The sequence below is a fragment of the Oncorhynchus masou genome, chromosome 24 (assembly GCF_036934945.1).
Source record: "Oncorhynchus masou masou isolate Uvic2021 chromosome 24, UVic_Omas_1.1, whole genome shotgun sequence".
Classification (NCBI taxonomy): domain Eukaryota; kingdom Metazoa; phylum Chordata; class Actinopteri; order Salmoniformes; family Salmonidae; genus Oncorhynchus; species Oncorhynchus masou.
Window position 1 is genome coordinate 117,974,407 of NC_088235.1, and position 25,653 is coordinate 118,000,059.

General features: G+C 42.0%; 1 protein-coding gene across 2 annotated transcripts in view; it reads left to right on the plus strand.

Moving 5' to 3' along the window:
- Positions 1–25,653, plus strand: part of chd1l (chromodomain helicase DNA binding protein 1-like) — an 87,152-nt gene that overhangs the window by 11,057 nt on the left and 50,442 nt on the right. Inside the window, exons 7-14 of one of the 2 annotated variants that reach the window (XM_064936250.1) lie at positions 521–683; positions 3,433–3,588; positions 3,839–3,931; positions 5,458–5,554; positions 9,143–9,216; positions 11,451–11,561; positions 14,458–14,572; positions 21,664–21,817. In XM_064936250.1, coding sequence (XP_064792322.1) covers positions 521–683; positions 3,433–3,588; positions 3,839–3,931; positions 5,458–5,554; positions 9,143–9,216; positions 11,451–11,561; positions 14,458–14,572; positions 21,664–21,817 — 963 coding nt within the window. Of the gene's footprint in view, positions 1–520; positions 684–3,432; positions 3,589–3,838; positions 3,932–5,457; positions 5,555–9,142; positions 9,217–11,450; positions 11,562–14,457; positions 14,573–21,663; positions 21,818–25,653 lie in introns of those variants that run through there. The other variant, XM_064936251.1, reaches the window with a different exon arrangement.

A 25,653-nucleotide genomic window follows, 5' to 3' on the forward strand; every position in this document is an offset into this window, starting at 1 on the left:
TATTCCTTCTCCTACCACCACCCAGTCTCTATTCCTTCTCCTACCACCACCCAGTCTCTATTCCTTCTCCTACCACCACCCAGTCTCTATTCCTTCTCCTACCACCACCCAGTCTCTATTCCTTCTCCTACCACTAACCAGTCTCTATTCCTTCTCCTACCATCACCCAGTCTCTATTCCTTCTCCTACCACCACCCAGTCTCTATTCCTTCTCCTACCACCACCCAGTCTCTATTCCTTCTCCTACCACCACCCAGTCTCTATTCCTTCTCCTACCACTAACCAGTCTCTATTCCTTCTCCTACCATCACCCAGTCTCTATTCCTTCTCCTACCACCACCCAGTCTCTATTCCTTCTCCTACCACTACCTAGTCTCTATTCCTTCTCCTACCACTACCTAGTCTCTATTCCTTCTCCTACCACCACCCAGTCTCTATTCCTTCTCCTACCACCACCCAGTCTCTATTCCTTCTCCTACCACCACCCAGTCTACCACCTGTTTCACTGTCTCTCTTGTAGTTCTCTCTGGATTTCAGAGTGCTGCTGACAGGAACTCCTATCCAGAACAACCTGACGGAGCTCTACAGCCTCCTATCGTTCATCCAGCCCAGTCTCTTCCCCACAGACCAGACCGAGGACTTCACTAGCACTTACAACCAGGTCCAGACACAACCGACTCTGGGTAGGACACTACACGTGTGTGTGAGATAACATGCTAGATAGGAGGACACTACTACACAATTCGATTGGAACACCTGGAGGCTAAGCTTCCCCTAAAGTAAATGGTCAAAATTATATAGTCTAATTAGCCTACTCCTGTCTATACATAAATAAATAAAATCATTAAAAATAGCATAACCTACATTGGCCTTCAATTTGGGCAGGGCGCGCTGCAAATACCACGGAAAAACATAGAATTAGCCATTAGCTTTCCAAACTATCAAGACAAGGAAATCGACTCTAATCAGTCTTTTAGTTCTCAACTTTGTTGAGTGAACAGTATAGCCTATCTTATTGGAACCAGCGGAGAGCGTTGGCCATAACCCCGGTGAAGTAACGCACATTCGCAGAAGCCACTTGAAAGTTTGTTTTTGGACAATTTCCTCCTCCAGGTCAGATGGGCGTCATTGTATTTGTGTCTCCCCTTCTCATAGGCTTATTATATGGACCAATGTCGTTTTTATGGATTGTTTGTCAGTGTCAGCAGAGTAGGCTACCCTGTGATTTGTAGATTTAAAAAAGTTATTAGCATAAATTACTATCCAATTTACTCATCACATTACCAAAAGGTGTGCTGTCTTACAGTACAATGTTGGAACACCTGCTCTGTCCATGACAGACTAACCAGGTGAACCCTATGATCCCTGATTGATGTCACCTGTTAAATCCACTTCAATCAGTGGAGATGAAGGGGAGGAGACGGGTTAAAGAGCAATTTTTAAGCCTTGAGACAATTGAAATGTGGATTCAGAAAGTATTCAGACCCCTTGACCTTTTGCACATTGTTACAGCCTTTTTCTAAAAATGATGAAATACTTTTTTCCCCTGAATCTACACACACTAACCCATAATGACGAAGCAAAAACGGTTTTTAGACATTTTTGCATGTTTATAAAAAATCTAAAACTGAAAAAACACATTTACATAAAGAGATGTTTGATCAGGTTCAAGTCCAGGCTCTGGCTGGGCCGCTCAAGGACATTGAGACTTTTCCCGAAGCCACTCATGCGTTGTCCTGTTGGAAGGTGAACCTTCGCCCCAGTGTCAGGTCCTAAGTGCTCTGGAGCAGGTTTTCATCAAGGATCCCTCTGTACTTTTCTCTGTTCATCTTTCCCTCGATTCTGACTAGTCTCCCAGTCCCTGCTGCTGAAAAACCTCCCCACAGCATAATGCTGCCTCATCGTAGGGATGGTTCCAGGTTTCCTTCAGACAAGACGCCAAAAAGTTAAATCTTGGTCTAATCAGACCAGAGAATCTTTAGTCTTTAGGTGCCTTTTGGTAAACTCCAAGATGGCTGTCATGTGCCTTTTACTGAGGAGTGGTTTCCGTCTGGCCACTCTACCATAAAGGCCTGATTGGTGGAGAGCTGCAGAGATGGTTGTCCTTCTGGAAGATTCTCCACAGAGGAACTCTAGAGCTCTGTCAGTGACCGTCTGGTTCTTGGTCACCTCCCTGACCAAAGCTCTTCTTCCCCGATTGCACAGTTTGGCTGGTCGGCCAGCTCTAGGAAAAGTCTTGGTGGTTTCAAACTTCTTCCATTTACGAATGATGGAGGCAACTTTGTTCTTGGGGACCTTCAATGCTGCAGACATTTTTTTGGTACCCTTCCCCAGATCTGTGCCTGGACACAATTCTGTCTCGGAGCTCTAAGGACAATTCCTTCGACCTCATGGCTTGGTTTCTGCTCTGACATGCACTGTCAGCTGTGGGACTTTATATAGCCAAGTGTGTAAAAAATTAACTTGTAAGTCGCTCTGGATAAGAGCGTCTGCTAAATGACTTAAATGTAATGTAAATGTGTGTACCTTTCCAAATCATGTCCAATCAAGTTGTCGAAACATCTCAAGGAGGATCAATGGAAACGGGATGTACCTGAGCTCAATTTCAAGTTTCATAGCAAAGGGTCTGAATACTTATGTAAATAAGGTATTTCTGTTTTAAATTTGTTAAAAAAAATAGCAAAAATGTCTGACTTTTCGCTTGGTCATTATGGGGTATTGTGTGTAGATTAATGAGGAAAATAATTAATTCAATCAATTTTAGAATAAGGCTTTCATTTAAAAAAATTTGGAAAAAGTCAAAGGGTCTGAATACTTTCAGAGTGCACTGTACGTGTGCCAGTCGGAGGGTGAAAACAATGTACGTCTAATTGAACAGAGTATAGTAGCAGGTGCTAGGTGCACCGGTTTGTGTGTCAAGAACTGTAACGCTGCTGGGTTTTTCACACTCAACACTTTCCAAAGGACATCCAGCCAACTTGACACAACTGTGGGAAGCGTTGGAGTCAACATGGTTCAGCATCCCATTGGAACGCTTTCGAAAGCTTGTAGTGCCCATGCCCTGACGAATTCAAGCTGTTCTGAGGGCACAAAGGTGGTGCAAGTCAATATTCGGAAGGTGTTCCTTTTTGTACACTCAGTGTCTTTGTTGGCAGGTTGTTATGGTACTGAAGTACAGTATGGAACAGGAACCTGGTTTTTAGTGCTGTCCCAAATAACACCCTATTCCCTATATAGTGAGCTACTTTTGACCAGTCCAGGTGTTCAGAACGGTTGGCCACTTTGCCATATGTGTACTTTTTATTAGTTGATGGAACCTTTTTTTATTGATGCAGGAAGTCCCATTGAAACCAAGAGCTCCATCGTCATGATAAAGACTGCATCTCTGTGAACCCTACATGTCTAACAGCAGTGTTCTGTCTCTCTCTCCAGCCAGTGATCTCCAGAGAGTGCTGCAGCCCTTCCTGCTGAGGAGGGTGAAGGCTGAGGTAGCAGCTGACCTCCCCATGAAGACCGAGATACTGATGTACCACGGCCTGTCTGCCCTGCAGAAGAGATATTATAAGGCTATACTCATGAAGGACCTGTGTGAGACTAACATGAACCTCAACTAAAATGATGTTAGAAAATTGTAGCCCTGGTTGGCTGTCCGTTTGTGCTCTCTTGCCAACTTGTCTTTATGGAATGGGCAAGCTAAACAGTTTGGGTTAGGCTTGCCGATGACAGCAATGGAGTTGGTAGGAGCAACCAAAGAAAATAAAATACTTTTATTCTACTTAAACTAAACTCTTTCCATTGGGAAGCAACTGACAGTAGCTAACTGTTGTTTTGTTTCTAGATGCCTTTGGGAATGAGCAGGGAAACAAGACCAGACTGCTTAATATACTGATGCAGCTCCGGAAGTGTGTGGACCACCCCTACCTGTTTGATGGTGAGATCCTATTGGTTTAGAGCTGTGTGGACCACCCTTACCTGTTTGATGGTAAGATCCTATTGGTTTAGAGCTGTGTGGACCACCCCTACCTGTTTTATGGTGAGATCCTATTGGTTTAGAGCTGTGTGGACCACCCTTACCTGTTTGATGGTGAGATCCTATTGGTTTAGGAGCTGTGTGGACCACCCTTACCTGTTTGATGGTGAGATCCTATTGGTTTAGAGCTGTGTGGACCACCCTTACCTGTTTGATGGTGAGATCCTATTGGTTTAGAGCTGTGTGGACCACCCTTACCTGTTTGATGGTGAGATCCTATTGGTTTAGAGCTGTGTGGACCACCCTTACATGTTTGATGGTGAGATCCTATTGGTTTAGAGATGTTTGGACCACCCTTTCCTGTTTGATGGTGAGATCCTATTGGTTTAGAGATGTGTGGACCACCCTTGCCTGTTTGATGGTGAGATCCTATTGGTTTAGAGCTGTGTGGACCACCCCTGCCTGTTTGATGGTGAGATCCTATTGGTTTAGAGATGTGTGGACCAACCGTACCTGTTTGATGGTGAGATCCTATTGGTTTAGAGATGTGTGGACCACCCTTGCCTGTTTGATGGTGAGATCCTATTGGTTTAGGAGCTGTGTGGACCACCCTTGCCTGTTTGATGGTGAGATCCTATTGGTTTAGAGCTGTGTGGACCACCCTTACCTGTTTGATGGTGAGATCCTATTGGTTTAGAGCTGTGTGGACCACCCTTACCTGTTTGATGGTGAGATCCTATTGGTTTAGAGATGTGTGGACCAACCGTACATGTTTGATGGTGAGATCCTATTGGTTTAGAGATGTTTGGACCACCCTTACCTGTTTGATGGTGAGATCCTATTGGTTTAGAGCTGTGTGGACCACCCTTACCTGTTTGATGGTGAGATCCTATTGGTTTAGAGCTGTGTGGACCACCCCTACCTATTTGATGGTGAGATCCTATTGGTTTAGAGATGTGTGGACCACCCTTACCTGTTTGATGGTGAGATCCTATTGGTTTAGAGCTGTGTGGACCACCCTTACCTGTTTGATGGTGAGATCCTATTGGTTTAGAGCTGTGTGGACTACCCCTACCTATTTGATGGTGAGATCCTATTGGTTTAGAGATGTGTGGACCACCCTTACCTGTTTGATGGTGAGATCCCATTGGTTTAGAGCTGTGTGTACAACCCTTACCTGTTTGATGGTGAGATCCCATTGGTTTAGAGCTGTGTGGACCACCCTTGCCTGTTTGATGGTGAGATCCTATTGGTTAACAGTAAAACATAACAGCAGCAGCTTAGTGGTCAACCCAACATCCATGACAATCACTGGATTAGGTTACACATTCAAATATCTATAATCACAGACTGAATGATGAAACAACACATTTCTACCATCTCAGTCATATTTTGGTCTGACCAAATCATGGGCTGGTGCCACTAATTGAAAAAGTTAGTGGAACCAGGGGGACATTTTTAACTTGAGCCCTGCCTTTCCTCTCTAGGTGTGGAACCAGAGCCGTTTGAGATGGGGGAGCATCTGATCCAGGCTAGTGGAAAACTCTGTCTGCTGGACAGCATGCTGGCATACTTGCACCAAGGGTGGGTGGGTGGGTGTGTCTCTCTGTGTCTCTCTGTGTCTCTCTGTGTCTCTCTGTGTCTCTCTGTGTCTCTGTCTGTGTCTCTGTCTGTGTCTCTGTCTGTGTCTCTGTCTGTGTCTCTGTCTCTCTGGGAGATGTAACACTGAGCACTAAGGAAGATCTATAACACTGAGCACTAAGGAAGATCTATAACACTGAGCACTAAGGAAGATCTATAACACTGAGCACTAAGGAAGATCTATAACACTGAGCACTAAGGAAGATCTATAACACTGAGCACTAAGGGAGATCTATAACACTGAGCACTAAGGAAGATCTATAACACTGAGCACTAAGGAAGATCTATAACACTGAGCACTAAGGGAGATCTATAACACTGAGCACTAAGGAAGATCTATAACACTGAGCACTAAGGGAGATCTATAACACTGAGCACTAAGGAAGATCTATAACACTGAGCACTAAGGGAGATCTATAACACTGAGCACTAAGGGAGATCTATAACACTGAGCACTAAGGGAGATCTATAACACTGAGCACTAAGGGAGATCTATAACACTGAGCACTAAGGGAGAACTATAACACTGAGCACTAAGGGAGATCTGTAACACTGAGCACTAAGGGAGATCTATAACACTGAGCAAGATCTATAACACTGAGCACTAAGGGAGATCTATAACACTGAGCACTAAGGGATCACTATAACACTGAGCACTAAGGGAGATCTATAACACTGAGCAAGATCTATAACACTGAGCACTAAGGGAGATCTATAACACTGAGCACTAAGGGAGATCTATAACACTGAGGGAGATCTATAACACTGAGCACTAAGGGAGATCTATAACACTGAGCACTAAGGGAGATCTATAACACTGAGCACTAAGGGAGATCTATAACACTGAGCACTAAGGGAGATCTATAACACTGAGCACTAAGGGAGATCTATAACACTGAGCACTAAGGGAGATCTATAACACTGAGCACTAAGGGAGATCTATAACACTGAGCAAGATCTATAACACTGAGCACTAAGGGAGATCTATAACACTGAGCACTAAGGGAGATCTATAACACTGAGCACTAAGGGAGATCTATAACACTGAGCACTAAGGGAGATCTATAACACTGAGCACTAAGGGAGATCTATAACACTGAGCACTAAGGGAGATCTATAACACTGAGCACTAAGGGAGAACTATAACACTGAGCACTAAGGGAGATACTGTCTAACACTAAGGGAGATCTATAACACTGAGCACTAAGGGAGAACTATAACACTGAGCACTAAGGGAGAACTATAACACTGAGCACTAAGGGAGATCTATAACACTGAGCACTAAGGGAGATCTATAACACTGAGCACTAAGGGAGATCTATAACACTGAGCACTAAGGGAGATCTATAACACTGAGCACTAAGGGAGATCTATAACACTGAGCACTAAGGAAGATCTATAACACTGAGCACTAAGGAAGATCTATAACACTGAGCACTAAGGGAGAACTATAACACTGAGCACTAAGGGAGAACTATAACACTGAGCACTAAGGGAGATCTATAACACTGAGCACTAAGGGAGATCTATAACACTGAGCACTAAGGAAGATCTATAACACTGAGCACTAAGGGAGATCTATAACACTGAGCACTAAGGGAGATCTATAACACTGAGCACTAAGGGAGATCTATAACACTGCGCACTAAGGGATCACTATAACACTGAGCACTAAGGGAGATCTATAACACTGAGCACTAAGGGATCACTATAACACTGAGCACTAAGGGAGATCTATAACACTGAGCACTAAGGGAGATCTATAACACTGAGCACTAAGGGAGATCTATAACACTGAGCACTAAGGGAGATCTATAACACTGCGCACTAAGGGAGATCTATAACACTGAGCACTAAGGGAGATCTATAACACTGAGCACTAAGGGAGATCTATAACACTGAGCACTAAGGGAGATCTATAACACTGAGCACTAAGGGAGATCTATAACACTGAGCACTAAGGGAGATCTATAACACTGAGCACTAAGGGAGATCTATAACACTGAGCACTAAGGGAGATCTATAACACTGAGCACTAAGGGAGATCTATAACACTGAGCACTAAGGGAGATCTATAACACTGCGCACTAAGGGAGATCTATAACACTGCGCACTAAGGGAGATCTATAACACCGAGCACTAAGGGAGATCTATAATACCGAGCACTAAGGGAGATCTATAACACTGAGCACTAAGGGAGATCTATAACACTGAGCACTAAGAGAGATACTGTCTACCTCCGTCATTGAAAATAAGAATTTGTTCTTAACTTACTTGCCTAGTAAAATAAAGGTCTAACACTGAGCACTAAGGGAGAGACTGTCTACCACTAAGGAAGATACTGTCTAACACTGAACACTAAGGGAGAGACTGTCTAACACTAAGGAAGATACTGTCTAACACTGAACACTAAGGGAGAGACTGTCTACCACTAAGGAAGATACTGTCTAACACTGAACACTAAGGGAGATACTGTCTAACACTAAGGAAGATACTGTCTAACACTGAACACTAAGGGAGAGACTGTCTACCACTAAGGAAGATACTGTCTAACACTGAACACTAAGGGAGAGACTGTCTACCACTAAGGAAGATACTGTCTAACACTGAGCACTAAGGAAGATACTGTCTAACACTGATCACTATTAAATGTTAGATATTGTGAGCACTAGGGGAGAGACTGTCTAATACTGAGCACTAAGGGAGATATTGTCTAACACTAAGGAAGATACTGTCTAACACTAAGGGAGATCTATAACACTGAGCACTAAGGGAGATACTGTCTAACACTGAGCACTAAGGGAGATCTATAACACTGCGCACTATAACACTGAGCACTAAGGGAGAACTATAACACTATATTACTGAGGTAATGGGAGATACTGTCTAACACTGAGCACTAAGAGAGATACTGTCTAACACTGAGCACTAAGAGAGATACTGTCTAACACTGAGGAAGATACTGTCTAACACTGAGCACTAAGGAAGATGCTGTCTAACACTAAGGAAGTGACTGTCTAACACTGAGCACTAAGGAAGATGCTGTCTAACACTAAGGAAGATACTTTCTAACACTGAGCACTAAGGAAGATACTGTCTAACACTGAGCACTAAGGAAGATACTGTCTAACACTGAGCACTAAGGAAGATGCTGTCTAACATTAAGGAAGATACTGTCTAACACTGAGCACTAAGGAAGATGCTGTCTAACACTAACGAAGATACTGTCTAACACTGAGCACTAAGGAAGATGCTGTCTAACACTAAGGAAGATACTGTCTAACACTGAGCACTAAGGAAGATGCTGTCTAACACTAAGGAAGATACTGTCTAACACTGAGCACTAAGGAAGATGCTGTCTAACACTAAGGAAGATACTGTCTAACACTGAGCACTAAGGAAGATACTGTCTAACACTGATCACTATTAAATGTTAGATCTTATCCATATTTTCCATGATGTCTTGCTATTATCTCTTTTACTGTAAATATACTGTAATTTAACACATTACTTTTCCTCATTGATGTTCAGGGGACATCACATCTTGCTGTTCTCCCAGATGACCAGGATGCTGGACATTCTCCAGGACTACATGGAATACAGAGGTAATGGATACTGCTAGTGGAATACAGAGGTAATGGATACTGCTAGTGGAATACAGAGGCAATGGATACTGCTAGTGGAATACAGAGGTAATGGATACTGCTAGTGGAATACAGAGGTAATGGATACTGCTAGTGGAATACAGAGGCAATGGATACTGCTAGTGGAATACAGAGGTAATGGATACTGCTAGTGGAATACAGAGGTAATGGATACTGCTAGTGGAATACAGAGGTAATGGATACTGCTAGTGGAATACAGAGGTAATGGATACTGCTAGTGGAATACAGAGGTAATGGATACTGCTAGTGGAATACAGAGGTAATGGATACTGCTAGTGGAATACAGAGGTAATGGATACTGCTAGTGGAATACAGAGGTAATGGATACTGCTAGTGGAATACAGAGGTAATGGATACTGCTAGTGGAATACAGAGGCAATGGATACTGCTAGTGGAATACAGAGGTAATGGATACTGCTAGTGGAATACAGAGGTAATGGATATCTAGCTATCATTGATCATTTTTGTATTGATAATGTTGATACCTTCTGGAAAAAAAGCTTGTTTTATAAGGACGATGGGATCCACCCAAATAATTTGGATTCCTGGTTCCTTTCACAGCATTATAAGGCTGCATTGAGACAATTTAATTTAATTTTTTTATTTTACCTTTATTTTACTAGGCAAGTCAGTTAAGAACAAATTCTTATTTTCAATGACGGCCTAGGAACTGTGGGTTAACTGCCTGTTCAGGGGCAGAACGACAGATTAGTCCCTTGTCAGCTCGGGGATTCGAACTTGCAACCTTTTGGTTACTAGTCCAACGCTCTAACCTTCCAGCTAGCCATGATTGGCTGAGATAATGAGTGGGCTGGAAATGGGAGAGATGAGTTTGGATTGGTCTGCCACATAGCATGCTTCTGTCTATTTGAGCTGGTCAGTATGTCTAGGTAATCCTGTCTAACACATCTTTTATTTTTATTTTTTATTACTTAGTAGAACTGCATAAGTGTTGCTCTCCACTTTCTGGAGGACTGAGTTTTGAAATCAGTGGAATTAGAGTATGATAGCTAAGGAGATAGCTCACTACCTGCAGATTCATGCAGGGTAGTAACGTCATGAGTTAGGATTATGGCTAATTGTTTACCTAGCTAGCCAGTTACATGTCTTAACAAAAGACTCCACTATGCATGTACCCATTTCAATAGAATGTCACAGCGACAACTATTGATAGCCAGCGCAAATTTACCAAGTATATCTATCTACTCTGATTTCAGAGCACTCTCGTCTGAGTGTGCCAGAGCGCAGAATGACTGGCGAATTTACGAACGCTCAACACCCGTTGAATATGGCCGGTGTCAGTAAACATGGGCAAAAAAGTGTAAATTGTTGCCAGCAGCACAGTTGCAGTCACCAACGCTCTGGATAACATAAAAACAGCCCAACCAGCTCTGCGAGTAAAATGCGAGTAAAATGGTCAGTGAACGGTTCTCTCTTAGGACAGAACGCGCAATCAACCCTTAAAGAGATGGGTGGGGCTAATGCTCGCTTACGAGGGTGTGACTGATGTTGAATGGGTGTAGACAAAGAGCTCTCCAGTAGGTACCAAAACATTCTGCATTCTGCACCGATCCTCGACTTTGGAAATGTCATTTACAAAATAGCCTCAGACACCCTACATAGCAAATTGGATGCAGTGTATCACAGTGCCATTAATTTTGTCACCAAAGTCCCATCTACCACCCACCACTGCAACCTGTATGCTCTCGTTGGCTGGCCCTCGCTACACTGGCTCCAGGTCATCTATAAGTCTTTACTAGGTAAAGCTCCGCCTTATCTCAGCTCACTGGTAACGATAACAACACCCAACCATAGCATGCGCTCCAGCAGGTATATCTCACTGGTCATCCCCAAAGCCAACACCTCTTTTGGCCGCCTTTCCTTCCAGTTCTCTGCTGCCAATGACTGGAACGAATTGCAAAAATCGCTGAAGTTGGAGACTTTTATCTCCCTCACTAACTTTAAGCATCAGCTATCTGAGCAGCTAACCGATCTCTGCATCTGTAAATAGCCCACCCAATCTACCTACCTCATCCCCGTATTGTTTTTATTTATTTTTGTAGGTTGCTTTTGTTCTCTCTGTCCTGAGGTAACAGTGGCAGGTTAAATGAGGTTATTTCTCTGTCCTGAGATAACAGTGGCAGGTTAAATGAGGTTATTTCTCTGTTCTGCAGGTTACAGATATGAGCGTCTGGATGGATCAGTCAGGGGGGAAGAGCGTAACCTGGCCATCAAGAACTTCAGCAGCAAAGACGTCTTTGTCTTTCTACTCAGCACTAAAGCAGGTGGGCTCTCCCTGACCTCTAACAGGTCCTAACCCCTAACAGGTCCTAACCCCTGACCTTTAACAGGTCCTAACCCCTGACCTCTAACAGGTCCTAACCCCTAACAGGTCCTAACCCCTGACCTCTAACAGGTCCTAACCCCTGACCTCTAACAGGTCCTAACCCCTGACCTCTAACAGGTCCTAACCCCTGACCTCTAACAGGTCCTAACCCCTGACAGGTCCTAACCCCTGACCTCTAACAGGTCCTAACCCCTAACAGGTCCTAACCCCTGACCTTTAACAGGTCCTAACCCCTGACCTCTAACAGGTCCTAACCCCTAACAGGTCCTAACCCCTGACCTCTAACAGGTCCTAACCTCTGACCTCTAACAGGTCCTAACCCATGACCCCTAACAGGTCCGAACCCCCTGACCTCGAACAGGTCCTAACCCCCTGACCTCGAACAGGTCCTAACCCCCTGACCTCTAACAGGTCCTAACCCCTGACAGGTCCTCACCCCTGACCTCGAACAGGTCCTAACCCCCTGACCTCGAACAGGTCCTAACCCCCTGACCTCTAACAGGTCCTAACCCTCTGACCTCTAACAGGTCCTAACCCCCTGACCTCTAACCCTCTCACTGGTCCTTAACCCTGACCCCTAACCTTCTCACTGGTCCTTAACCCTGACCCTTTAACCCTCTCACTGGTCCTTAACCCTGACCCCTAACCCTCTCACTGGTCCTTAACCCTGACCCCTAACCTTCTCACTGGTCCTTAACCCTGACCCCTAACCCTCTCACTGGTCCTTAACCCTGACACCTAACCATAACACTAACAGGTGCTATGTTCCCCAGCAAGAAAAACAAAACTTCTCTCTCAAACAGAAGGGGGAACTAACGAAACGGGTCGGATTTTAGGAGGGGTTCTGAAAGACACTCATGGGGGGTCCACTGAAAGCAACAACAACTGGGACCTAAAAGACACCCAGCATTGAGCGCCCAGTAAGAGGCAAACAAAAGAAAACCCCACACCAAACTTAGACAGGATGCAAACCAAAAAGTGGCGCAAAACGAAAACAGGGAAGATTAGATAAAGGAACGTTTGTCTACAAATCAAATAGGGAGAGCCAACTAACGGTGTTCACCCTCCACATCTATCAAGACAACTGGAGCACTGGGCCAGACACTCTTAAATATCACCTGGGCCAGACACTCTTAAATATCACCTGGGCCAGACACTCTTAAATATCACCTGGGCCAGACACTCTTAAATATCACCTGGGCCAGACACTCTTAAATATCACCTGGGCCAGACACTCTTAAATATCACCTGGGCCAACTAACGGTGTTAACCCTCCACATCTATCAAGACAACTGGAGCACTGGGCCAGACACTCTTAAATATCACATGGGCCAGACACTCTTAAATATCACCTGGGCCAGACACTCTTAAATATCACCTGGGCCAGACACTCTTAAATATCACCTGGGCCAGACACTCTTAAATATCACCTGGGCCAGACACTCTTAAATATCACCTGGGCCAGACACTCTTAAATATCACCTGGGCCAGACACTCTTAAATATCACCTGGGCCAGACACTCTTAAATATCACCTGGGCCAGACACTCTTAAATATCACCTGGGCCAGACACTCTTAAATATCACCTGGGCCAGACACTCTTAAATATCACCTGGGCCAGACACTCTTAAATATCACCTGGGCCAACTAACGGTGTTAACCCTCCACATCTATCAAGACAACTGGAGCACTGGGCCAGACACTCTTAAATATCACCTGGGCCAGACACTCTTAAATATCACCTGGGCCAGACACTCTTAAATATCACCTGGGCCAGACACTCTTAAATATCACCTGGGCCAACATAGGTGAAACAGATGATTCTGAGATGGCAAACCAGCATAGGTATAACACACACTGACTAACGAGGTGACACCAATCGGTGTGCCCCACGTGCTAACGTCCAACCTCAAAATATAAATGGATAAACCAAAGCCTGTAACACAGGTACTCAACTCTTGACCTTTAACCCCAACCCTGCTCACCAGTACTCATCAAGAGCAAGCTTTGATCTGTGATTCTGTCTGTCACTCTCCCACTATCAGCAAAGACATCTCTCCGCCTCTCTATCTCTCCATCTGATCTGTTGACAGAATGAGCTGAAACACCACAGACACAGAGAGAGAGAGAGAGAAGAGGAGCTGAGAGTGGGAGGATGTTTCAGCTGTCTGTCAATGAGACCAAAAGCGTTTTGAGTTTCTCTCTTAAGTTTGAACCAGAATATGAAAGCTGAGAGAAAAAGGAGCCGACTTGACAACTTCTCATTAACATGCTTTATGACCTTTAAATCACTTCTAGTCTCCAAGCTGTAGACACCCACTGTAGGGCAGCACACTACATGCACCTTCATGAACAGCATAAGAATAAGGAATAATCAACAAAAGAATAAGAAATAAACAATGAAAGAATAAACAATAAACAATGAAGACTAAGGAATAAACAATGAAAGAATAAGGAATAAACAATGAAAGAACAAGGAATGAATAAACAAACAATTAAAGAATAAACAATGAATGAATAAGGAATAAACAATAAAAAACTAAGGAATGAATAAGGAATAAACAATGAAAGAATAAGGAATGAATAAACAAACAATTAAAGAATAAACAATGAATGAAATAAGGAATAAACAATAAAAAACTAAGGAATGAATAAGGAATAAACAATGAAAGCAAATACGTAATGTGCTAACAACATGATCAATGGGCTAAACTGATGCCTGACCCCCTTACTATCATGGGCAGTGACTTCAACCTCTGACCCCTGTAGACCTGCTGACCCCTGTAGACCTGCTGACCCCTGTATAACCGCTGACCTGTCTCTCTGCTGTATAGGAGGCGTTGGGATGAACCTAACAGCAGCTGATACTGTGATCTTCATTGACTCTGACTTCAACCCCCAGAATGACCTGCAGGCTGCCGCTCGCTGCCACCGGATTGGTCAGACCAGGTAACACGGGGCCCTAGTTCTATTGGTCAGACTAGATAACACAGGGTCCTAGTTCTATTGGTCAGACCAGGTAACACAGGGCCCTAGTTCTATTGGTCAGACTAGGTAACACAGGGCCCTAGTTCTATTGGTCAGACCAGGTAACACAGGGCCCTAGTTCTATTGGTCAGACCAGGTAACACAGGGCCCTAGTTCAATTGGTCAGACCAGGTAACACAGGGCCCTAGTTCTATTGGTCAGACTAGGTAACACAGGGCCCTAGTTCTATTGGTCAGACCAGGTAACACAGGGCCCTAGTTCTATTGGTCAGACCAGGTAACACAGGGCCCTAGTTCTATTGGTCAGACTAGGTAACACAGGGCCCTAGTTCTATTGGTCAGACCAGGTAACACAGGGCCCTAGTTCAATTGGTCAGACCAGGTAACACAGGGCCCTAGTTCTATTGGTCAGACTAGGTAACACAGGGCCCTAGTTCTATTGGTCAGACCAGGTAACACAGGGCCCTAGTTCAATTGGTCAGACCAGGTAACACAGGGCCCTAGTTCTATTGGTCAGACCAGGTAACACAGGGCCCTAGTTCTATTCGTCAGACTAGGTAACACAGGGCCCTAGTTCTATTGATCAGACAAGGTAACACAGGGCCCTAGTTCTATTGGTCAGACTAGGTAACACAGGGCCCTATCATAATATATAGTAGAACTAGGGCCCTGAGTTAATAATAATATATATTAGCACTAGGGCCCTGAGTTAATAATAATAATATATAGTAGCACTAGGGCCCTGATTTAATAATAATAATATATATTAGCACTAGGGCCCTGAGTTAATAATAATATATATATATTAGCACTAGGGCCCTGAGTTAATAATAATAATATATATTAGCACTAGGGCCCTGAGTTAATAATAATATATATTAGCACTAGGGCCCTGAGTTAATAATAATATATATTAGCACTAGGGCCCTGAGTTAATAATAATAATATATAGTAGCACTAGGGCCCTGAGTTAATAATAATATATAGTAGCACTAGGGCCCTGAGTTAATAATAATAATATATATTAGCACTAGGGCCCTGAGTTAATAATAATATATAGTAGCACTAGGGCCCTGATTTAATAATAATAATCATATATATTAGCACTAGGGCCCTGAGTTAATAATAATAATAACATATATTAGCACTAGGGCCCTGAGTTAATAATAATATATATTAGCACTAGGGCCCTGAGTTAATAATAATACTATGTAGCAGCACTAGGGCCCTGAATTAATAATAATAATATATATTAGCACTAGGGCCCTGAGTTAATAATAATAATAACATATATTAGCACTAGGGCCCTGAGTTAATAATAATATATATTAGCACTAAGGCCCTGAGTTAATAATAATATATATATTAGCACTAGGGCCCTGAGTTAATAATAATATATATATTAGCACTAGGGCCCTGAGTTAATAATAATAATATATATTAGCACTAGGGCCCTGAGTTAATAATAATATATATTAGCACTAGGGCCCTGAGTTAATAATAATATATAGTAGCACTAGGGCCCTGAGTTAATAATAATAATAATAATATATATTAGCACTAGGGCCCTGAGTTAATAATAATATATATTAGCACTAGGGCCCTGAGTTAATAATAATAATAATATATATTAGCACTAGGGCCCTGAGTTAATAATAATAATATATAGTAGCACTAGGGCCCTGAGTTAATAATATATAGTAGCACTAGGGCCCTGAGTTAATAATAATAATATATATTAGCACTAGGGCCCTGAGTTAATAATAATAATATATATTAGCACTAGGGCCCTGAGTTAATAATAATATATAGTAGCACTAGGGCCCTGAGTTAATAATAATAATATATATTAGCACTAGGGCCCTGAGTTAATAATAATATATATTAGCACTAGGGCCCTGAGTTAATAATAATAATATATATTAGCACTAGGGCCCTGAGTTAATAATAATAATATATAGTAGCACTAGGGCCCTGAGTTAATAATATATAGTAGCACTAGGGCCCTGAGTTAATAATAATAATATATATTAGCACTAGGGCCCTGAGTTAATAATAATATATATTAGCACTAGGGCCCTGAGTTAATAATAATATATAGTAGCACTAGGGCCCTGAGTTAATAATAATATATATTAGCACTAGGGCCCTGAGTTAATAATAATAATAATATGTATTAGCACTAGGGCCCTGAGTTAATAATAATATATATTAGCACTAGGGCCCTGAGTTAATAATTATAATAATATATATTAGCACTAGGGCCCTGAGTTAATAATTATAATAATATATAGTAGCACTAGGGCCCTGAGTTAATAATAATAATATATATTAGCACTAGGGCCCTGAGTTAATAATAATAATATATATTAGCACTAGGGCCCTGAGTTAATAATAATATATATTAGCACTAGGGCCCTGAGTTAATAATAATAATATATATTAGCACTAAGACCCTGAGTCAATAATAATATATATTAGCACTAGGGCCCTGAGTCAATAATAATAATATATATTAGCACTAGGGCCCTGAGTTAATAATATATAGTAGCACTAGGGCCCTGAGTTAATAATAATATATATTAGCACTAGGGCCCTGAGTTAATAATAATATATAGTAGCACTAGGGCCCTGAGTTAATAATAATATATATTAGCACTAGGGCCCTGAGTTAATAATAATATATATTAGCACTAAGGCCCTGAGTTAATAATAATATATATATTAGCACTAGGGCCCTGAGTTAATAATAATATATATATTAGCACTAGGGCCCTGAGTTAATAATAATATATAGTAGCACTAGGGCCCTGAGTTAATAATAATATATATTAGCACTAGGGCCCTGAGTTAATAATAATATATATTAGCACTAGGGCCCTGAGTTAATAATAGTATATAGTAGCACTAGGGCCCTGTTAATAATAATAATAATAATAATAATATTATATATTAGCACTAGGGCCCTGAGTTAATAATAATAATAATATATATTAGCACTAGGGCCCTGAGTTAATAATAATATATATTAGCACTAGGACCCTGAGTTAATAATAATAATATATATTAGCACTAGGGCCCTGAGTTAATAATAATAATATATATTAGCACTAGGGCCCTGAGTTAATAATAATAATATATAGTAGCACTAGGGCCCTGAGTTAATAATAATAATATATAGTAGCACTAGGGCCCTGAGTTAATAATAATAATATATATTAGCACTAGGGCCCTGAGTTAATAATAATAATATATATTAGCACTAGGGCCCTGAGTTAATAATAATAATAATATATATTAGCGCTAGGGCCCTGAGTTAATAATAATATGTATTAGCGCTAGGGCCCTGAGTTAATAATAATGATATATATTAGCACTAGGGCCCTGAGTTAATAATAATATGTATTAGCACTAGGGCCCTGAGTTAATAATAATAATATATATTAGCACTAGGGCCCTGAGTTAATAATAATAATATATATTAGCACTAGGGCCCTGAGTTAATAATAATATATATTAGCACTAGGGCCCTGAGTTAATAATAATAATATATATTAGCACTAGGGCCCTGAGTTAATAATAATAATATATATTAGCACTAGGGCCCTGAGTTAATAATAATAATAATATATATATTAGCACTAGGGCCCTGAGTTAATAATAATATATATTAGCACTAGGGCCCTGAGTTAATAATAATATATATTAGCACTAGGACCCTGAGTCAATAATAATATATATTAGCACTAGGGCCCTGAGTCAATAATAATAATATATATTAGCACTAGGGCCCTGAGTTAATAATAATATATAGTAGCACTAGGGCCCTGAGTTAATAATAATATATATTAGCACTAGGGCCCTGAGTTAATAATAATAATATATATTAGCACTAGGACCCTGACTTAATAATAATAATAATAATAATATATATTAGCACTAGGGCCCTGAGTTAATAATAATAATAATAATAATAATAATAATAATAATATATATTAGCACTAGGGCCCTGAGTTAATAATAATATATATTAGCACTAGGGCCCTGAGTTAATAATAATATATATTAGCACTAGGGCCCTGACTTAATAATAATATATATTAGCACTAGGACCCTGAGTTAATAATAATAATAATATATATTAGCACTAGGGCCCTGAGTTAATAATAATAATATATATTAGCACTAGGGCCCTGAGTTAATAATAATAATATATATTAGCACTAGGGCCCTGAGTTAATAATATATAGTAGCACTAGGGCCCTGAGTTAATAATAATAATATATATTAGCACTAGGGCCCTGAGTTAATAATAATAACATATATTAGCACTAGGGCCCTGAGTTAATAATAATAATATATATTAGCACTAGGGCCCTGAGTTAATAATAATAATATATATTAGCACTAGGGCCCTGAGTTAATAATATATATATTAGCACTAGGGCCCTGAGTTAATAATAATATATATTAGCACTAGGGCCCTGAGTCAATAATAATAATATATATTAGCACTAGGGCCCTGAGTTAATAATATATAGTAGCACTAGGGCCCTGAGTTAATAATATATATATTAGCACTAGGGCCCTGAGTTAATAATAATATATATTAGCACTAGGGCCCTGAGTTAATAATAATAATATATATTAGCACTAGGGCCCTGAGTTAATAATAATAATATATATTAGCACTAGGGCCCTGAGTTAATAATAATAATATATATTAGCACTAGGGCCCTGAGTTAATAATAATAATATATATTAGCACTAGGGCCCTGAGTTAATAATAATATATATTAGCACTAGGGCCCTGAGTTAATAATAATAATATATATTAGCACTAGGGCCCTGAGTTAATAATAATAATATATAGTAGCACTAGGGCCCTGAGTTAATAATAATAATATATAGTAGCACTAGGGCCCTGAGTTAATAATAATAATAATATATATTAGCACTAGGGCCCTGAGTTAATAATAATAATATATATTAGCACTAGGGCCCTGAGTTAATAATAATAATATATATTAGCACTAGGGCCCTGAGTTAATAATAATATATATTAGCACTAGGGCCCTGAGTTAATAATAATATATATTAGCACTAGGGCCCTGAGTCAATAATAATATATATATTAGCACTAGGGCCCTGAGTTAATAATAATAATATATATTAGCACTAGGGCCCTGAGTTAATAATAATAATATATATTTTCACTAGGGCCCTGAGTTAATAATAATATATATAGTAGCACTAGGGCCCTGAGTTAATAATAATAATAATATATATTAGCACTAGGGCCCTGAGTTAATAATAATAATAATAATAATAATAATAATAATATATATTAGCACTAGGGCCCTGAGTTAATAATAATATATATTAGCACTAGGGCCCTGAGTTAATAATAATATATATTAGCACTAGGGCCCTGACTTAATAATAATATATATTAGCACTAGGACCCTGAGTTAATAATAATAATAATATATATTAGCACTAGGGCCCTGAGTTAATAATAATAATATATATTAGCACTAGGGCCCTGAGTTAATAATAATAATATATATTAGCACTAGGGCCCTGAGTTAATAATATATAGTAGCACTAGGGCCCTGAGTTAATAATAATAATATATATTAGCACTAGGGCCCTGAGTTAATAATAATAACATATATTAGCACTAGGGCCCTGAGTTAATAATAATAATATATATTAGCACTAGGGCCCTGAGTTAATAATAATAATATATATTAGCACTAGGGCCCTGAGTTAATAATATATATATTAGCACTAGGGCCCTGAGTTAATAATAATATATATTAGCACTAGGGCCCTGAGTCAATAATAATAATATATATTAGCACTAGGGCCCTGAGTTAATAATATATAGTAGCACTAGGGCCCTGAGTTAATAATATATATATTAGCACTAGGGCCCTGAGTTAATAATAATATATATTAGCACTAGGGCCCTGAGTTAATAATAATAATATATATTAGCACTAGGGCCCTGAGTTAATAATAATAATATATATTAGCACTAGGGCCCTGAGTTAATAATAATAATATATATTAGCACTAGGGCCCTGAGTTAATAATAATAATATATATTAGCACTAGGGCCCTGAGTTAATAATAATATATATTAGCACTAGGGCCCTGAGTTAATAATAATAATATATATTAGCACTAGGGCCCTGAGTTAATAATAATAATATATAGTAGCACTAGGGCCCTGAGTTAATAATAATAATATATAGTAGCACTAGGGCCCTGAGTTAATAATAATAATAATATATATTAGCACTAGGGCCCTGAGTTAATAATAATAATATATATTAGCACTAGGGCCCTGAGTTAATAATAATAATATATATTAGCACTAGGGCCCTGAGTTAATAATAATATATATTAGCACTAGGGCCCTGAGTTAATAATAATATATATTAGCACTAGGGCCCTGAGTTAATAATAATATATATATTAGCACTAGGGCCCTGAGTTAATAATAATAATATATATTAGCACTAGGGCCCTGAGTTAATAATAATAATATATATTTTCACTAGGGCCCTGAGTTAATAATAATATATATAGTAGCACTAGGGCCCTGAGTTAATAATAATAATAATATATATTAGCACTAGGGCCCTGAGTTAATAATAATATATAGTAGCACTAGGGCCCTGAGTTAATAATAATAATAATAATATATATTAGCACTAGGGCCCTGAGTCAATAATAATAATATATATTAGCACTAGGGCCCTGAGTTAATAATAATAATATATATTAGCACTAGGGCCCTGAGTTAATAATAATAATATATATTAGCACTAGGGCCCTGAGTCAATAATAATAATATATATTAGCACTAGGGCCCTGAGTTAATAATAATAATATATATTAGCACTAGGGCCCTGAGTTAATAATAATATATAGTAGCACTAGGGCCCTGAGTTAATAATAATATATATTAGCTGCTATATATTCTCTTACTTATGCATGTATATAAGTCTGTGGTGGGGTAACCAGAGGTCTATTTAACAGGGCTGTGAAGGTGATCCGGCTCCTGGGGAGGGATACGGTAGAGGAGATTGTGTACTCCCGGGCAAGTTCTAAGCTCAGCCTTACCAACACAGTGATAGAAGAGGGGCGTTTCTCTCTGCTTAACCACACCCACTCTGCTGCTGCCGGTCTGCAGGTCAGTAACCCTGGCAACATACCGTCAGTAACCTGGCAACTGGTGATGGGAGGAAAAAAATGCCTACAATTATTATCACAATATGATTATTTTATAGGCTGTACCTGCGCCAAAACTCTTCTTTATAAGTGAGTCAACATGTTTTCAGCACTTTTATTTCCATAACTGATCAAAACTAGTTTTTCATGGCTCTCTCTTGTCCCTCTACAGCAGACATATAGTGAGCAATATGTTTGGGACATTGAATCGCAGAGGCGATTCGCAATATATACAGAATCGTAAAATTCACAATACATATCGCACAGTCAGTAAACCTGGCAACGCACGGTCAGTAAACCTGGCAACGCACGGTCAGTAAACCTGGCAACACACGGTCAGTAACCACAGTCAGTAAACCTGGCAACACACGGTCAGTAAACCTGGCAACACACGGTCAGTAACCACGGTCAGTAAACCTGGCAACACACGGTCAGTAACCACGGTCAGTAAACCTGGCAACACACGGTCAGTAACCACGGTCAGTAAACCTGGAAACACACGGTCAGTAACCACGGTCAGTAAACCTGGCAACGCACGGTCAGTAACCACGGTCAGTAAACCTGGCAACGCACAGTCAGTAAACCTGGCAACGCACGGTCAGTAACCACGGTCAGTAAACCTGGCAACACACGGTCAGTAACCACGGTCAGTAAACCTGGCAACGCACGGTCAGTAACCACGGTCAGTAAACCTGGCAACGCACGGTCAGTAACCACGGTCAGTAAACCTGGCAACGCACAGTCAGTAAACCTGGCAACGCACGGTCAGTAACCACGGTCAGTAAACCTGGCAACGCACGGTCAGTAAACCTGGCAACGCACGGTCAGTAATCCTGGCAACGCACGGTCAGTAAACCTGGCAACGCACGGTCAGTAACCACGGTCAGTAAACCTGGCAACGCACGGTCAGTAACCACGGTCAGTAAACCTGGCAACGCACGGTCAGTAAACCTGGCAACGCACGGTCAGTAAACCTGGCAACGCACGGTCAGTAACCACGGTCAGTAAACCTGGCAACGCACGGTCAGTAACCACGGTCAGTAAACCTGGCAACGCACGGTCAGTAAACCTGGCAACGCACGGTCAGTAACCACGGTCAGTAAACCTGGCAAAGCACGGTCAGTAAACCTGGCAACGCACGGTCAGTAAACCTGGCAACACACGGTCAGTAAACCTGGCAACACACGGTCAGTAAACCTGGCAACACACGGTCAGTAACCACGGTCAGTAAACCTGGCAACGCACGGTCAGTAAACCTGGCAACGCACGGTCAGTAACCACGGTCAGTAAACCTGGCAACGCACGGTCAGTAAACCTGGCAACGCACGGTCAGTAACCACGGTCAGTAAACCTGGCAACGCACGGTCAGTAACCACGGTCAGTAAACCTGGCAACACACGGTCAGTAACCATGGTCAGTAAACCTGGCAACGCACGGTCAGTAACCACGGTCAGTATACCTGGCAACACACGGTCAGTAACCACGGTCAGTAAACCTGGCAACGCACGGTCAGTAACCACAGTCAGTAAACCTGGCAACGCACGGTCATTAAACCTGGCAACACACGGTCAGTAACCACGGTCAGTAAACCTGGCAACACACGGTCAGTAAACCTGGCAACACACGGTCAGTAACCACGGTCAGTAAACCTGGCAACGCACGGTCAGTAACCACGGTCAGTAAACCTGGCAACGCACGGTCAGTAACCACGGTCAGTAAACCTGGCAACACACGGTCAGTAACCACGGTCAGTAAACCTGGCAACACACGGTCAGTAAACCTGGCAACACACGGTCAGTAAACCTGGCAACACACGGTCAGTAACCACAGTCAGTAAACCTGGCAACGCACGGTCAGTAACCACGGTCAGTAAACCTGGCAACACACGGTCAGTAACCACGGTCAGTAAACCTGGCAACACACGGTCAGTAAACCTGGCAACACACGGTCAGTAACCACGGTCAGTAAACCTGGCAACACACGGTCAGTAACCACGGTCAGTAAACCTGGCAACACACGGTCAGTAACCACGGTCAGTAAACCTGGCAACACACGGTCAGTAACCACGGTCAGTAAACCTGGCAACACACGGTTAGTAACCACGGTCAGTAAACCTGGCAACACACGGTCAGTAACCACGGTCAGTAAACCTGGCAACACACGGTCAGTAACCACGGTCAGTAAACCTGGCAACACACGGTCAGTAAACCTGGCAACACACGGTCAGTAAACCTGGCAACACACGGTCAGTAAACCTGGCAACACACGGTCAGTAACCACGGTCAGTAACCACGGTCAGTAAACCTGGCAACACACGGTCAGTAACCACAGTCAGTAAACCTGGCAACACACGGTCAGTAACCACGGTCAGTAAACCTGGCAACACACGGTCAGTAACCACGGTCAGTAAACCTGGCAACACACGGTCAGTAACCACGGTCAGTAAACCTGGCAACACACGGTCAGTTACCACGGTCAGTAAACCTGGCAACGCACGGTCAGTAACCACAGTCAGTAAACCTGGCAACACACGGTCAGTAAACCTGGCAACACACGGTCAGTAACCACAGTCAGTAAACCTGGCAACGCACGGTCAGTAAACCTGGCAACACACGGTCAGTAAACCTGGCAACACACGGTCAGTAAACCTGGCAACACACGGTCAGTAAACCTGGCAACACACGGTCAGTAACCACAGTCAGTAAACCTGGCAACGCACGGTCAGTAAACCTGGCAACACACGGTCAGTAAACCTGGCAACACACGGTCAGTAAACCTGGCAACACACGGTCAGTAACCACGGTCAGTAACCACGGTCAGTAACCACGGTCAGTAAACCTGGCAACACACGGTCAGTAACCACGGTCAGTAAACCTGGCAACACACGGTCAGTAACCACGGTCAGTAAACCTGGCAACACACGGTCAGTAACCACGGTCAGTAAACCTGGCAACACACGGTCAGTAACCACGGTCAGTAAACCTGGCAACACACGGTCAGTAACCACGGTCAGTAAACCTGGCAACACACGGTCAGTAACCACGGTCAGTAAACCTGGCAACGCACGGTCAGTAAACCTGGCAACGCACGGTCAGTAAACCTGGCAACACACGGTCAGTAAACCTGGCAACGCACGGTCAGTAACCACGGTCAGTAAACCTGGCAACGCACGGTCAGTAACCACGGTCAGTAAACCTGGCAACACACGGTCAGTAACCACGGTCAGTAAACCTGGCAACACACGGTCAGTAAACCTGGCAACACACGGTCAGTAAACCTGGCAACACACGGTCAGTAACCACGGTCAGTAAACCTGGCAACACACGGTCAGTAAACCTGGCAACACACGGTCAGTAAACCTGGCAACACACGGTCAGTAACCACGGTCAGTAAACCTGGCAACACACGGTCAGTAAACCTGGCAACACACGGTCAGTAACCACAGTCAGTAAACCTGGCAACGCACGGTCAGTAAACCTGGCAACACACGGTCAGTAACCACGGTCAGTAAACCTGGCAACACACGGTCAGTAAACCTGGCAACGCACGGTCAGTAAACCTGGCAACGCACGGTCAGTAAACCTGGCAACACACGATCAGTAAACCTGGCAACACACGGTCAGTAACCACGGTCAGTAAACCTGGCAACACACGGTCAGTAACCACGGTCAGTAAACCTGGCAACGCACGGTCAGTAACCACGGTCAGTAAACCTGGCAACGCACGGTCAGTAACCACGGTCAGTAAACCTGGCAACGCACAGTCAGTAAACCTGGCAACGCACGGTCAGTAACCACG